General features: G+C 33.1%; 1 protein-coding gene across 2 annotated transcripts in view; it reads left to right on the top strand.

Moving 5' to 3' along the window:
- LOC130898706 (LIM/homeobox protein Lhx5) overlaps positions 1-16,656 on the top strand; it is a 118,704-nt gene extending 102,048 nt beyond the window's left edge. For both annotated transcript variants that reach the window (XM_057808172.1, XM_057808173.1), the window contains exons 6-7: positions 8,414-8,696; positions 8,754-16,656. In XM_057808172.1, coding sequence (XP_057664155.1) covers positions 8,414-8,696; positions 8,754-8,965 — 495 coding nt within the window. In that variant the 3' untranslated portion in view covers positions 8,966-16,656. The remainder of the gene's footprint in view (positions 1-8,413; positions 8,697-8,753) is intronic.
- The last annotated feature ends 1,437 nt before the right edge of the window (positions 16,657-18,093 follow it).

Raw genomic sequence — 18,093 nt, 5'->3', positions numbered from 1 at the left:
AGTCATTTTCCAATTTTCTACCACCACATGTCACAAAGAATAATAATTTGGCGAATAATAAGCCTGATTCCAATCCCCAGCACTGTTACTTGTAATTTTTATTTTATGACATACATAAGTACCAGAGACGTAACATGAATAATATTTCATAGGGATGCTGTGTAATATTTGCTCTAAAGTAATGGAAAAAAAATTTAACGAAAGTATTCAATATTACAGAGGTTAATATCTAACTTGGATATTTCAACAAAACAAGATTTAGGTCCTCAATTAGAAGAAATAGATCAATTATATATAAAACCGTTAAGAATACATTTAATATATTCAAAGCTAGTCGTTTGGAATGAAAATCATTAATGATTATTCAATATTACATTTTGCATTTTCCACACAATATTTCTCCATACCTTGGCATCCGTTCTCTATATATGTCCTAACCATCTCACTCTCTGTCCCTTAATAAACTATTTTATTGTAGCTTCTCCATAAAGTTCCTCCAATTCTTTATTAGTTATTCTCCTCCAGCCCTCTTCTGTGCGTACTCCTCCGTAGATTCCTTTTAGTATCTTCCATTTTTCCAACATAGTTTCATCTGTCTTTATTAATATCCATGTCTCACATGCATATGTTGGGATGGGTCTTACTACCGTTTTATATATTCTTGTTTTTGTTTTTCTTGACACGTATTTTCTCTTCTATTACAACTCCTAGATAGACAAAGTTGGAAACTCATTCTGAATTGTACTCTTTGTATCTGGTTGTCCTAAAGGACAAGCAATCTTCTATTTCTCTCTATGTATCTCCCATATTTTGTCTTCTCTTGATTTATTTCTAGTCCAAAATTTTTGGATTTCTCTTCCAATTTTATTACTGCTTTCTTTAGGTGCTTCTTGGACCATCTGCGAAAGCTAGACATTGGCAATCGTTATTGAAAATTGTCCCATCGCATTTTAATTTAGAATTTTGGATAATTACTTCTAAAACCATTAAATAATACAGTTGAGAGCGAGTCACCTATTGACATGAAATTCTTCAGACTTATACTCTTTCCATATCACTTCATTTTTTGTTTTATCTAATCTGATTATTTTTGCCGGTTAGCCTAATTTGCTTTTAAGATAATAACCCTTAAACTGAGTGAAATATTCAACAAATCTCAAATCTTTTACAAACTTATGTATATATCACAAAAATTTTATTTCTGTACTTCCACGAATTTTTCTTTTCAACTGGATCCTTATTTAAATGTTCATAATTATTCGAAATTCATTTTCTTTTAGTTTTCCAGTTCCAGGACTGTTCTCAATAGTTTTGTTTATTTACTTACTTAAAATGGATGTGGTGATTCTTAAATATTTTCATTTCAATACATTTTAATTAAATTTTATATAGGTACATACTTTTATAATAACTGTTCAATTGGTTTAAAGGGTGTGGTATGGTTGCAAATTACACACTACAATTTTTTTGGCCAATTTTACACATACTATCATTTATATTATGTTGGTGACCTAATTTTATATACCTTATAAAATATGACTAAAATTGTATAAAAAACTCGATTTAAAATATAAATAGTTTCACAAAAAAAAAGTAATACAAGGTTATATTCTATTATTAAAAGGTTTCGCGGGGTTTACGAAGTTTTTCTATTACATTCACTTTGTTATTTGTGGGATTGGAAGTCAATGGCAATTCATGCATGAAATTCTCAATGACCTAGCGAAAAATCTATATTATCACAGGTGTTGACTAACCCAATAAGATATCACAATATTTGCATTTTTCACCAACGCCCATTCTAAACTGAGTACCAAAATAGGTACTATAAGCTCTTCTTACAAATCAGAATTAATCGAAGAAAAATAGTAAACCAAAATATATTCACGTACAGAGCAAGTGACGAAACATTAAAATAAAATCTAGACCTTTCTCCCTCAACAAACACATTGATGACAGGTGACATCAGATGTCGTCAACATTTGTAATGAATCATAATAATGAACAATTGAAATAACGTCATCAACCGTCTCTATCATTTTTATAAATATTCATAATCATTTGTTTACCGCTAGTTTTAAAATGAAGTTTCTTAGGCGGAATTTAGCTAACGTCAACAACTTCATAATCTATCTCCGTGTCAGACATATTTAAGAAAATTACAGACAAATATAAGCAATCACACTGCAAAATGATAATACGATGACGTCCCTAGTGGCTTCTTCAGCGATGCGGCGCTCGCTAGTCCCACGCGGCTTTTTATGATTTGGATTTGATTTGGACTTATAAAGTTGCCGCGCCGCGTTTTGCCCGGGATGTTCACGTACTGATCCCGCACTGATCATTGTTTTACGTTATTATTTTTCTTTGATAAATAGACTTTACTTCCTTTTAAAGTGCATTCGCCATATACGTAAGATCTTGTTGATATATTTACTTATAAATTGCTAGAAATATTACACTCAATAGTAATCTAACTCAGAATATCTTTATCCGGCTTTAATACTAGTGCAGATGAAGTAGATATGTACTATAAGCAATTAAAAGACTGTAATGGACACTAGAGACGGTAAGTTGAGCAGAGGATGCAATGTAGAGGTCGAAACCTCTACACACATTCGCTCGATGTGTCAGAAACCACGGACTGCAGAATATTACCTCGTATAAAATAGAACACAAAGATCTTTCGAAACCAGAAACATCTCATATCCTTTTCTTTACTTCTTATATTAGCTCTAACACATATTTCCAGTGTCTATAAATACATACAAGCATTGGATTGAGCAGGGTTGATTAATCTAGTATAATTATGTTGATTTTTATCCTAACGCGTCAAAAAATTAAAATAGCTTTAATGAAGTCATAACGAGGAATCCAAAAAGACTAATTTATTATTTTAAAGACAAGCCGAGACCAAATAAGGTGACGACAGAAATGTTGAAAAAAATCAGCAAACCAGTACTGGATGATCGTCGATTGAAAGTGCGCGAGCTAGCAGACATAGGAAGGATTCCAAAAAGTGTAGTACATCACATATTAACTGAAATTTCGGATATGAGAAAGCTGTGCGCAAGATGGGTTTTGCGTTTGCTCATAATGGAAGGGCCTAGTACTTCTCGCACTATCCTCGTATTTCTAATGTTAGTCGAAAAGAGTAGACTGTATCAAATTTCCTAAGTGATTCGTTAAGAACACAACTAGAACCTCAACAGAACATAACCTCAAAAAGATCTTTTGAGACGTTTCTTCGTTTGTTACAAGCACAGTTTTAAGAGTGCAAGCAGACTTCTACCATAATTCTACCTAATGAAAAATTTTCCTATTAGGTTATAAACATCAAAATCAGCAGATTATAACGTGAGATTAGATTAGATGAGCTAATGCCATTGAATCTACCTCACTAACTCTTCAACCTATTGATCAAATGTGTACCTCGAACTGTTTACGTGAGCTGCATGTCTGGAGATTGTGCGACTTACCTCTTCTGGCTTTAAAAAGCTTCATAGTAATTACCGTAGTCTTTATCTATGGACAGTCTCGCAGTTACAGAGGAGGAGTTCGGTTTCGTTCCTTCCAGAAACGACAGGAGCTGTCGGGAGCTTCTCCGATGTTCTCCAGATGGTAGTTAACAGACAGTGTCCAGTGATCATACTAGTAAGTCCTCTTAGCTCATCTTTGATCAGTGAAGGAGTAGAATTAAAAAAAAGTAATCTCTTCTGAAAGGTTAGGATCCCATGCTGATGGTCATTGAAGAAATATCTCGATTGTTTCAAATCTGAGGTCTAATTTATAACTATGACTTGATGGCTTTTCGGTTGTCCTTTATAGAAAAAAATTGTCCCATCTTTCTTTACAGATGATCAGCTTATTTTATCGTACAATACAGTGTAGACAGGTATCCACATCAGCTTAACTTTATTGTTTTTGGTTACTAGTTTTGACTTGAATTGTTGAAGTGACTTTAATGACAAAAATAAATAAATTGAAATTGATTATAATTTCTGTTGGTACGACACTGTATCATGTTTGAAATACTGCCGCCTACTCTGAATAGATGGCTACAATAGCGAGACATAAAAGAGTATTCCTCACCCCAACCCCTGGTTATATATACTAGTCCCCGGAATAGAATAGAACGCGGGGCGGTCTCGCAACATGTTCGTTTTGTAAAAGAGGAAAAGAAACATAAAGGCCACCACAAGTCGATTGCTTGTGGTTACAAATTATCCTGATGACATAAATTACTCAAATATTCATCAGATTCGGGGGTAGTTTTTATTTTATATACGCGATAATTTTCGGTTTATATATTTCTCAATACGATTTATCGGTTATTTAAATTGAATATATGTGGATGTCTTTGTTCCATATTCCTTTGTATTTTGATTTTTTAAATTAGAATCTGGTGCATTTGTACTGCTTGTGTCAACATCGTGTCTTCATTATTGAATAATTGTATCTTTGGGGTTCTCAACGACATAAAAACGTACCAAGATACCAGCTAAAGCAGAGATACTTCTCTGGTAGGATCCTGACATACGACACGGATATCGATGTGAAACATACGCTTGTTCAAAAAATCATATCTACAAAAATAATCGCAGCGTGGAGCTGAAATTCTAGAGATATATTAAATATGATAAGATGTAACTGGAAAAAATTCAGTATGTCGCTAGCTCAACCAGTACTGAAGTTACGTATCAACAAATATCGATGTGAAACATACGTATGTTCAAAAAATCATATCTACCAAAATAATTGCAGCATTGAGCTGAAATTCTGGAGTAGACTTAAATATGATAAGATGTGATGTGGCGGAAACCTCAAGTCTCCGTTTTAGATCCGCTACTGCGGAATGTCATGTATGACGGACTACTCATGATCGAAATGCCGAGGGATATCAAGATTGTGGTGTACACCGACGATGTAGCCGTGATGATCGTAGCAAAACATCTAGAAGAGATTAACTAAGCATTATCTTCGAGAAGATCAGCCAATGAATGGGAACGGTTGGCTTGAAATTGGTTGAATACAAAACTGATGCAGTACTAGTAAAAAGCAGCTGGAAATAATCACACTGCAAGTCGGGGCGCTTGAAATAACATCTAAGCCTTATACTCGTTGCCAAGGTGTAATGAAATATGGTCGGGATACTGTTGGAGATGCCAAACTAACTCATCGTCCAAAAAAAATATCAATATCGAGCAATGCGTGAAAGCCTCGGTGGTAAATGATAAAATAAGCTCTCTACAGAACTAAAAAAATGCGTCTCCATGCTTACAAAATTCAATTCACACAATAACTGAAGCCTAATGACTATGCACAGATAAGAGAATTTTTTGAATGGATTATGACATTTTAACTTGGATGAGTTTGTTAGTTGCCAAAATTTTGCCGTTTTTGGGGTTGGAGTAGAACTCTTCTTTTCTAAAAATGAGGTTGGTCAAGCAGTGACAATTAGATGAAGTTGATGTGGCCAATATGTGGTACCACATGCCATACAACCCACGAAACATTTGTTATTGTATGAGATATTTCCAGGTCGTGGATTCTCTCGTTCCGGTGATCAGAATTGGCCTCCTAATTCGTGTGATTTAACACTATTAGATTTCTTGTTATGGGGTTATTCAACATCATAGGTCTACGTCAATACGTCCACAACCACGCGACCATTAAAGGAGTGGATTCAACGTTGCATGTTAAATGAAAAAGTCACTTAAATATGTCTGTTAGGCGCCATTTGTATCTTTCGGTCACGCAGTGTTTTTATCCGCGCCTAAATGGTCTAGGAATCGGTGATTGCACAAAAATTTTCTAGACTTCATGTTAATATTTCTGGGATAGGAGGAATATTATCAATAAAACCATTTAATTGTTTTTGTATTTTTATTTTATAAATTATAGCACTGGAAAAGACTAAGTAGTAAAAAAATCATTGAAACAACTTTTACAAAAGGTTGACAAATAGAACATTTTCTTGCAACTTGGGAAGCTTTTTCCTCGTCGACCGTATTTCTTATAACATGATTGTTAGTTTGTTTTCATAGGTATACTGGTTAAATAAGAAATGGGCTGGAGCCCCATATCATTTCCCAATATTATTTGGTGCTTCTAAGTAAAGCTGATCCATAAGTCGCCATCTGGTCACTCACATCTATTGATGATTTACCTAGATTATAATCTTCAATACATGTAACTTCTGTTCATTCTAGCGACCTTTTTTAGATCAGATTGCTATGTGGAAAGTATAAGCACATCTCGCTTGTTACGTCATTTCAAAGCTACGATGCCTTCACTTGATTTCTGAGCTGCTATTTCGCCTTTTTTCTAGTTTTGTGTTGGTAACTTCCTTAGGCAAGTATTTTCTGTTACTTCTCAATGTCCCTACTAAATGTGTCTTTTTTTCACGCATACATGGTCGCGTCCTCGTTGAAAAAACCCTCCGCCATAGATAGTTCTACCTTTTCTGATACTTCTGCGTTAGGTTCCTTCGATTTACCACAATATACAATCAGGTAACATGTATATCCCTTCTCGGTACTTTCACGTTGACTCTTGCTTCTGTAGCTCTAATTTTGACATAAAAAATAAAAATACTTTTCAAATAATTAATATATACAACATCAAATCAAATTTAACTCCATATAAATTGAGAAAAATGTGTTTATGTCTTGTGAATTCGCTTCATTACCCTAACATTTGTCAATATACATTCGAATGAAGGAATGGTTATGGACCGTGAGATGTAAAAACGTTTGAAGCGTGTGTGTGTGTGTGTGTGTGTGTGTGTGTGAGTGCTGTTGATAATTTTAGCCTACAATAGTTTTTTTATCAAAAACCTCTTTACGATGTTGTCAAATCGAATTTCCTCACGGTAACCGAAGATTTAGAAATATTTCTCGGATTTCTTATTTCTTTCGATATGTTTATGTTTCTAAATCGTCTCGATTTTAGTTCTCTTATGATTTAAAACTAATTTACAAATATTTACTAAACTCTACATAAAATATTAATAAAATAAAATTTCAATAAATTTGTACGATATCTATTGCCGAAGAATTGCACAATAAGATTTTAAATAATTGAATAAGGAATAAATGAATTCATAGGAATGGTAAATAGTAACAAAAAATTCTAAAATTAGAACATTTATTGAAATAATACCATTGGGAAACGGTCCAGATGACAACGTTGCTTGATTGAATTTCATGTTATTAGTGAACGCGTGCTCTGAGTTAATCGTAAACTCAGTTCTAGTGTGGTCCGCGTTCCGTACACAAATAGCAAAACTAATTTCCTTTCAGTAATAGTTAATTACAGAAGGAATTTAGTCCTTTATAACGATATTTCAAACGTCACAGCTGTATTTAAAAAAAAAATAATAAAAACACTTTTGATATACAAAGTTTCAGGTGATTTCGTTAAATGAAAAGATACGCGGTTCGTTTTTTGTATGAGTGACATTTTTAATAACTTAAAAAATAAATATACAAAAGAACGTGTCAATTCTAAACTATTTAGCGAGAAATAATGACTATTACTCACGAGAATGATTCATCCGAATGGATAATACTCATTACTCGCGAATAGAGTACGATACTTAATATACAACTAACAGGAAAAGAACACACTATATTGAAATCGAATTTGATCCAAACTAAATAAAATAAACAACCATTTTACATCCTCCCATTCTCCTCAGTTCCTTTTCTTCTTCTTTCCTTTTTCCTCTACCTCCTATGTTTTTATCTTCTTTTCGAAAAGAGAAAAAAGTCTCATTGAACCAAATCTGTAAAATACGGTGGCTGAACGATGAATCTCGTTTGATGTTCGGCCAAAAACATGTTTCGGTACACTTTACAGCCAAAATTTGACCAAAATATGTCGAGTTGATCCATCGAACCATGAAAGATGTTAACACACTCTGATTTATCTCAAAGAATCCAACTCTGTGTAGATTTATTGCTGTATAACATCTAAGCTGGAATTTCAGGAACCGATATTCATACCAACACTCAAAATTACACTACCTGATACTAGTTTATCTTCAGTCTCTGAAGACGATAACTTGGTTATCGAAACGCGCGTCAGACAGTGTAATTACGAGTGTTGTTGTAGTGGTAATGTAAACAGTGTGTTCATTATGCTGTATTACGTATTACGTATTATGCATTACTCGTTTAGAGCCGAGGAATTAATACTCGGTTCTAGACGAGTATCTAAACATTCATTATTTGCGAGAAACAAAATTAATAACCACTGCTGACCTAATCACCATATAGAGTCCCCCTAACCCCCCATGTCATCAAAAATAAGCCAAGAAATTAACCTCCCGCTCACGTAAAACTTAAATTTCTATTTGTTTTTATATCTTGTTTAAATTTATATAAATTAGTTTTTTTCTTATTTCCAGGTATGGTTTCAAAATAAACGATCGAAAGAAAGACGTTTGAAGCAATTGACATCAATGGGACGAGGGCCGTTTTTTGGGGGTTCTCGAAAAATGCGCGGTTTCCCTATGAACCTCTCTCCAGGCGGTTTGGAAGATGGTCCAGCGGGTTTTCCTTATTTTGCAGATGGAAAATTCGAATTCGGTTACGGCGCTCCGCCTTTCCATCCGCACGACGGAGCTTTCTTCGCTGGACACCATCCTGGAGGAGGACCCGGAGGACCAGGAATGACGTTCGCTCAAGCGGGTAAGATATACTAAAGTTTCTTGTGATGTGAGAAGATTTATTGTTCATTTGTTGCAGGTGGTCCGATGGATCATGGTCCCATGCCGATGAGCGCAGGGGATTTTAGTGCAATGGCTAACGAACAGGGTCAGTTCATGGGCCAACCGGGCCCCGGACCGGATATGATGCAGGGTAATAATGGCGGCGGTAGAGGTGGTAGTCCTGAATTTATGTCATCGGGCAATTTCTCCGATAACCCCCAACAATTAAATGAAGGACTCGTCTGGTAGCTGGCAAAAGCTCTGGCCAAAAGGGCCAGAGAATAATGATAGCTTATTTTGTAAATAGATAATTTTATTTGTATATCAAAGTTTATTTCAATCGAAAAACAAATTTTTATTTAAAAATCATGTCTCTATTGCTGTTTCGAAATATTTTATTCAACCTTTCAATATGTATTTAAAGAAAACGAACTTTTTCTACGACAAAATTCTTGTTGAAATCGAAATAGCAATTGGGATAATTTAAAAACAAAAATATATATATTTATTGTATAGTAATTTGGTATTTTAATGGGATATTTCATATAAATTGTCCAATTTTCCAAATATCTCAAAATTTATTATCGATTGACTTGTTAACAGGGCCGGTTTAAGAGAAGGACATCTTTCAAATCAACTATGGGGAGGTTCTGTTTGTTAACATTAAAATTTTATTTCAAATAATTCCCTTTATCGATTTTATTTATATATTTCCATTGAATTTACCTTGTGTCACAATAAATTTAAAAAAATCGAGTCATAAAAATTGGTAGGCTGCACTTAAGATCGAATCCCACTAGCAACACGCCACGCCACCCCTCGCCAAGTATCCAATATGTGTGCATATGTTTTTCCATTTAATTCAATTGTCTGTGTACACCCTCAGCCTATCCCACGCCACTCCACACCACGTCACGCTATCCCACGTGGGACGTTTCAAAAGTCACAGATATAACCGACGCGTGTTAAGACTTGTGAATGCCCCTCTCATGTTTTTCAAAATTTTTATAGATTTTTTGGACCGAAAATCTTCTTTTTCTCTTGCTAGGTCACCAAACGAACTACTACTTCTGCTACTGAAAATTTCTCTTTTTAAATTATAGAATGAAATAAGCGTTTTGTCACGTGGTGGGTTACAAATGTATACACGTGAATCGACGTCACAGGGCGGGGAATGGCGTGGCGGGGCGTGTTGCTAGTGGGTTTCAGCTTTTATTTGTTGGTTGAAGGATTCCAGATCTCTAGATCCGGCCCTGCTTGTTAACAAACAACAACGAGAGTAACGTCCATTTAATTAATATAAATAAAACTAATTATATGAACAAAATCATATTTATTATCATATCATTTAACTAAGAAGTTAAAAACAAGCACCAAGCACCAGGCTTCCAACTTCTTTAATGTAAAGAAATAATGTCCCTTTTTGATCTCATTTCTAAGAGAATTCATTTCGCAAAGGTTCTAGTATCCCACCACTAGGTTTGTCCACTTTTTAGACGTTTTGATTGCTTTTGGAGGTCACTTTACTTTTTCTGTAGCAGCGCTAGTCTCGTTACTTGATAACCACCCCTCGTATTCCAAAAACTTTGATACCTGTCCGGCAATCTCTTGCTGCTAAGAGGATTCCATATGGTCCTGATATATTCTGGAGAGAAGAAAGATTCGCCACTGGAGGAGAGATACTGGTTATCAAGAAGACGAACTGGTGAGGAAGCTGATAGAAAAACGTGTAGAAGTTTGTAGTAATTGATGCCTGGGGTCTAAAAAGATTATTTGTGCAAATATGAGACGTTGGGATTCAAATTGAACCAACCTCTTCAGCTATTATATTGAGATTGTCTCATTTCCACTCCATTAGATGGAATTCCAGATCTATTTTGATAATTTATTAATGTTTTTGTCAAATAATTTTTGAATTTATATAGATCTATTCATATTCACTTTCTTGTTATTGATTTTAGGTCTATAAACATTGAAAGAACATTTTATCTATGGTAATAGTTTTAGAATTTTTATTGGTCACAGATAGTTATCCTTAGTACTTAACTTTGTAGACAAGATCCTTGGAGGTACTAAAAGTAACATAGGATACTTTTTATGAAAAAAAAATATTTTTTACGACATATAAAACAATTTTTTGTCAAAAAACTGAAAATCTACCTTCCTCAACACCATCTAGCATTCCAGTAATGGAGTTCCAACCCTGATTAATGTAATACCGTTCCACTTCCGTCACTTTTGTCTATCATTATATATGCAGTATAGAACTTTTGGATTTTTGAGGTTAGGTGTCATTTCTGTGGTTCCATGCTATTCTTTATTTTACATTTTACTCTTTGGTTTTAATTCATACACTTTAAAAATACCTAGGAAGCAAAAACCCCGTGCAGTAAAATGAAGCACGAAATAAAGAATCTTCAGTTCACGCAGAGATTAGAAGACAACAGCAAACAGAGCGACAAAGTGTTTTAAAATTCCACTTCGGATACGAGTTCGTTCAGAAAGACAAGCTTTCTGCAGGTACCTAGAAGAGCGATAGAAACGCCAGAACAATCGAAAAATACTTCAATTTAATATCATAATCATCCTTTGATTGTTATTGGCCCAATAAATAAAAAATGTCACTATTGCGAAGCTTTCAAATGGAAAGATACAACTATTAGAATGTGCTGTTCCAGTGGTAACGTTTCACCATTACTTGGTGAACCAGAAGAGCCTTTAAAAACTTTATCGTTAAGTTTTACAGATGAGTCAGAGTCATTTTTAAGCAAAATAAGAAATTATAACTGTTGCTTTCAATCATATTGATTAATTTTTATTGTAATTGATGTAATATAAAATGGACGCGTTGAGGAAATACAAAAGGCGAGAACAACGAAGAAAATTTGAGTAACTGATTCATATATCAACTGATAGTTTTGCTGACAAACTGAGAAGAATTTTGTCCATTGGTATTAAGATTGAAAAGAGACATAGAGGAGGTGATTCAGAAGTCTAAAAAGTAGAATTTTACATGATCATTAAAAAGCTATATCATATTTCTTACAATCAATGATTTAACTTACAAGTTTTTCAATTTATTCTCTAGTTTTGATATTCTTGTTAATAACTTCCTATATCCTGTTTGTAACATCGAAATTTATTTAATATAATTAAAAATTTTACACGTATTTTGATTTAACAAGTCAATCGATATGCCAAATTTCTTTAAAATTTTGGTAAAGAGGATATGTACGTAATAAAGACTTTATATTTAAAAAAAAAATACATATCTGCTCTATGCCAAATAACGGTTGTGAAATGATGACGCACTGCAGTAGGGATTTCTTTCGACCCGCTCAATACCCTATCATTTGTTCCTTAGCCTCTTCGCAATTAATTGTTCTTAATGTTTTTTTTGTTACATTTTTGTCTGTATAGAAATTATAAATTAGAAGGGCGATGTTTGTTGTAAATATTTTGTAAATAAATTTTTAAGTACAGTATATTTCGGTGATTATTATTTGCTAGTGAAAGTCCAATACTTTTATTTTGTTCAACGAAAGTATTTTTCTATTGACAAAAAAATGTTTTTGAAATATACTGTATTAAACTGTTTAATTTTATTAACGACCCTGACCATCTACTATTTTATGAATTAAAAAAATCGTTTGAGTCCTTTTCTAATTGTTTTTTTTTGTGTTTTTACGTGTGCTAATTTGAGTCCCAGCTTTGGGGAGAAAAGTCTTTGCAAATTGATTTCATATGAAATCGCTGAAAATATATAATTTCTTGACCACAAATTAGGTTGGTTCTATGTTATCGAATTATTAAAGCGACATACAAATTTTTTCACTTTTTTCACTCTTAGACAGAAAATTAGTTCCAAATAAATTAGCGTATCAAAATATTACTTTACAATTCGTATAATTATATTAATCAATATATCACCCAATAGAACATGAATATCAAAATAAAAATCTGTTTAAATCACAAAAAATGATTTTTCAACAGTTGTTACATTTAAAGTATTCGTAGTTGCATTAAAACTACTCAAATTGTGTAGGTAGTTTCATCGTAGATATGTGAATCGTTATCCAAAACTCTTTTTTTGTATTTGATTCTACTTTAAGAATTTTCGAAATTTTATTTTGTTTATCGTATTGTTGACCTTTTATACTATTTTCTGAATACTGAGATGTCTGTCCCACGTAAACAACGTCACATCATTACAAGGTACTTTATAAATAACTTCTTTGGTTTTTGGATGTTTGAGATTTTGAATTTAGGGAAATATTTCGATCATGTCCTTTGTGACTTATTATATTTATTAAAATGATTGGATAACTGTTGGAAACGTCCTTGTACATTTGATAAGGAAAATGTTTTACGTGTTGATGTTTAGTTTCTGTTTCGTTCCTTGATTGATTATAGCATCTATTTTTTTTTCTTAAATATGTTATTGATCATTTTTTCAGGATAATTATTTTCTTTTAATGCAATTTTGCTTTTCGAATAGATAAGCTTCTATTGATATAATTATTCAAGTGTCAATGTCGATCCATTTTTCGATAAAGATCGTAATAAGTCGAAATATCAATTTTTATCTATTTTTTGAAAGTAATGTAGATAAATCTAACATTTTACCTCTATCTGATACATTTGTCATTAATGTACAAATTGATTTTTTATATGGTTTGAACCGTTCTTGAAAGCGTTTGATTTATATTTTCGCGAAACGATTCTAGACACAGTAAAGGACAGTAAAGAAAACAGAACGATTCGTATAATGGTAACTGACCTTTTGGAATACGTAATCTCGATTACGCAAATCGTCATCGTACCAAGGAAGATTCTTATTCGAAATAAAAAACCTAAAATATAAAATTATTTCTTAAAAATAATATATGGGGTTTAACGAAAACATTTTGACCTATTTTTTGACGAATGGTCTCCTTTAATTTGGATATAATTTTGTTTCTTTCACGCAGACTTTACTTTAAAAGAAAAATGCATGAAAATAAATCAGCTAGAGATAGATCTGGGCTACGGGAAGGCAATGGAATAAAATCTTCTAAAATTTGATTGAGAACATCTCTTTAACCGTAGGTAACCTCTTGTTAAATGTATAATTTCGTATATCATCAATTTTCTACTATCGCAACTCTCAAAATAATGTAGCTCTGAGTAAAAAATATCTTATAGCAGTAGTTACTGAATCATCACATGCTTTTTCGGAAAACCACTGGCCAATTATGCCCTTTGAAGTAATTGTCGCCCAAACCGACATTTTTGGTATTTCATACATACACTTAGCGGTGGTCTTACAGCTACTTGTTTTCCTAGATAACTCTGTTTTTTATAGTTTGTTCAATTCCTTTCTTCCAGGTCTTTGAGGGTCTTCCTCGTCTCCTTCTGTTCTGCGGTTGATACATCAATGTTTTCTTCGACCAAATGTTCTGCTTCTTCCTCATCACATGTCCTTACCAGAGAAGTTGCTTAGTCTGTATTCTCCCTGAAGTCCTATATACTCGATCTGTTCTTCGTCGTATATGCTCTGTTCTGGATATCCTGCACTATCTTCTTTCCACAGCCTCTGTATTTATTTCCTGTCTATCTGTTGGTTGCCAGCATTCATATCATTTTTGTGTTCAGGTTAATTTTTTCTGACTACAGCAAAGAGTTCAAAATTTGTGTAGCTCTTTTCCCTTTTGGCGTCTTTAGTTGTTCCATCTTCCGAAATTATACTTCCTAGCTATTGGAATTGTCTAATCCTATTTATTTGCAGTTCGGGGTCTCCTTGTAAGTTTTCTACCGGCCCAAGTCCCATTTTAAATTCGTCGCCAACTTTCTCAGTGCATAATCTGCATAGTCCTCGTTACCAGCTGTCGGTGATAAACTAAATAATGTTGGTGATAAACTGCACCATGGGCGAAAATGGCTTTGATAGTTTTTTTGGTTTTTCTCTGCTCCAAAATTTGTTTGCTGACATGCTCTTGTGAATATGAGCATCGTTAGAAAAGAAAATATTATTGAAGAAGATTCTCTGATATATTTAATGAATTAATCCATTAACTTTTTGCTAAAGTTGTTTGAAGTTATCGCCAACGCATCTTGGCACAAACTCCTTTACTTATGACACTACTTCTACTCCGTGCTTGCCCTTTTTGTTTTTTATTAATAGTCCTTTTGATTGTTTCGAAGTTTTTTTATAATTCGATCAAATTTACACTTGGATACCAATTACTATTATAAAGTTATTGATACCACGATTAGTGAGTAAAGATGTAAGATTATTTTTTCAAATTGTTTTGCACATAACGCGTGTCGTCATCCCGTGAAGCATTTCATTGTAGCCCCTCATTCAGTTTCTACACTTGACTGGTTACAAAAGTACAAAAATTAATGGCTCACCCATATAATCCAATGTCAGAACAGAAATCCGCTTCTTATAATATGTTTGGATCAGGAATTTACATTCATGATCCACCCCTTATTTCGTTATATAAATTTTTTTTATTTTTAGACATGAACACTATTTTTCTTCATAAAATAAACTAAATTTTCTCATTATCTTTTGAAATAAAAAAGTTTTCCTACAAATTTATTAAATAGAAAAGGACGAAAACTTATTAAAAAATTTAACTAAGTGCCAACTTGCAGGTTGACATTTTTCGAAATTTAATTCCGCCCAGTGGTAAATCAGTATTCAACAGGGATCTGATTGTAGGCCCTACTTGATCATTGAACAGAATTAATAACGATTTTATCAACCTGATTGAGAAATTGATATAAACAGTGTGTTCCAGAAAGTAGTATACAACTGAACAAATTTTTTATTTCCAATTCAAGATATTTGTATTTTCCTCAATTATGTATTATTGATTTTTGAGAAAATTATTCAGAATCATATTTTATATCAAAATATATATTTGGATTAAGATATTTCAGTACATTTATGAATAATTAAAATGGAAAATGAATAACTTTCAAATGTATGGTCACCAACAAAATCTCTACAGATTTAATTCTTCAAATTTCGTTTTCCAGAATTAAGAAATCTACGATTCTCAATTCAAACACAAGATAAACTCTTGCTTATATCTTTCCCAGAAGAATAACCTCCTGTACCAAAAAAAAAACCTAACCAAAACCTGATTTGAAGACAAAGTCAATGTTAATTATATAAATACTTTGGACAATTTATCCAGTTCGTAAGCGTCAACTCTTATTAGGAGATATTTCAATGAATTTTATACAACTTATTCCTTTATTAATGTCTGTAATGGTAAAATTATCCTAAATGAACCATGAAACTCCTAGTATCAGTCTTAAATTTTTGACTGAAATCTTTGTAGAATTTCAATATTTGAAGTTCCAACTCTTACAAAATATAGTACCAAGAGGATTGAGAACTGTATCACTGAAATATTCGGGATTTCCAATGTTTTTAATAATAAAGTTAAGGTGAAATGGTGTTTGTTTGGTCTTTAAGTTCTCCAGACATTACCCCGCTAAACTTTCTTTTGTGAGGCTATTTAGAAAAAACGTCTATTATCTATTACATACCTAGTAAAAAATATTCTTGAGTAAAATTAATTTTTTTAATATAACTTGTATCTTGGATATCAAAATTTTCAGATTTTTATTTGTTCTGAATATAGCAAGGTCGTACAAAAAGTTGTTCTTTTGTACACAACTTTTTCGAACATACCGTACATATATAAATGATGTAATATTTATAAAATTAATGTATAAAGAACAAAGTAGTATAAAGCTTGTAAATATTTCATAAAAAATTATTATATGTTATGTTTTTCTAGGAATTACGTGCAGAAAGTTGCCTAGAGGTCGTACAAATAATTTGTACAAAACCTTCGATCTGCTGTATAAAGCCCTCCTGATATGTTAGTGTAAATTGTTAATACTAGGTGTCTCAACTAATAAATACTTCTTTAAAATTTCAGTTTTTTTATTACACAAAATCCGTATTTTATTAAAACAAACATTTATAAGCAATGCAAAAAGGAGGAATACCTCTCAAGAGTACAGAATGCATATTTTTGATTTTCTACAAATAATGTAAAGCTTCTGATTTGTTGAACTTCTACTATAGTCCAATGTACTTTTTCATCTTCAATGGAGTAACGGTGTTGACCTGAAATCATCCCAAAGTCATAGCTAAGACCCTTGCCTATTGTTCCGAACAGGTCAAATTAGAATTAGCCTCCTTATTGCAGTTTAGTTCCAGTCATCCTTTCGGATTCATATAAATGTCTCATCGTGGAATTTTGTGACAATGAGTTCAGGTGATTGTTTCGTTCGCGATAAATCATTAAGACAAGAAGAAGACGCACCAGCGTTTTTCGAATGACAAAACACAAGTGACAGTCCACAGTAACTGCTATTTGCAATACATCAAGGAGTCTAAAATAACAGGCGCTTTAAAACGTCTAAAAAAGGTAAGCAAGTGGTACGGTTCCGAAAGTTCGATCAAAAGGTGAGTCATTTTCCTTTAAACTTCATTGCATGTATTGTGGAAAGCCAGTTAGTACCAACTTCCATGAAAAATAGAGACGACTGCTTCCGAATAAAAGAAATGAAATACATGTTGTGGAGGATCACGAAAGCCGAACTGCGCGGAGGTGAGTGGGCAATGAGGGTATGCCTACTCATTCCTCGTCAGTTATCATTTGGAGGAGGGGTTGGAGAGGGGGTTTTTGGAGAGCTTCATTCGACAAAAATTGTATCAAAGATTGCATGGGTCGCAATAACATACACAAAAGAAGGCGTTACTTGGCTTTTTTATCATTTTGGGAATAATGGTCCATCTTTGAGATGCTGTAGTTCGCTCCCTATTGGTCGTAAAAAAAAAGTTGACCATGAAATTTGTAGGGAATTTAATGCTCTATATCTTTGTATAGAGACTGTTTTCTGCTGGAACCATTTGTTTTCGAGATATTGCGAGAAAACCGAAAAATATCCGAAAATGTCGAGGTTTTTCGGCTACCAAAAGTTGTGCCGAGCTCAGATTAAGTTACATTTTTGATATTTTACTTTTTAAACCCATTAAAACGAAATAAAAAATAAAATCTTCCAACCCACCTTTTGTAAGGTGAAATCCTCTGGGAACTGAACTAATAATTCTCAAGTAGTAAAGCCCGCTTGACATGATGCAATCAAAAGCATACGAAGGATGAAGATCAGCTGATAGTTTTATGAAAGATCTCATATTTGCAACATTACCGGTTTGGTACCATTTTTATTGCGTACAAGTTGCAATTCTTAGGGGAAAATAATGATATGATGATCTGCTGATATTACGTCTTTTGTCCAAGAATTCTTAGTTGTCTATGTTTTATTTTCCTTATGAGTTTTTCAAATGTTTCTTTATGTTT

The sequence above is a fragment of the Diorhabda carinulata genome, chromosome 10, assembly GCF_026250575.1.
Source record: "Diorhabda carinulata isolate Delta chromosome 10, icDioCari1.1, whole genome shotgun sequence".
Taxonomy (NCBI): domain Eukaryota; kingdom Metazoa; phylum Arthropoda; class Insecta; order Coleoptera; family Chrysomelidae; genus Diorhabda; species Diorhabda carinulata.
Note: the sequence above shows the minus strand (reverse complement) of the source record. Positions and strands in the feature narration are given on the sequence as shown.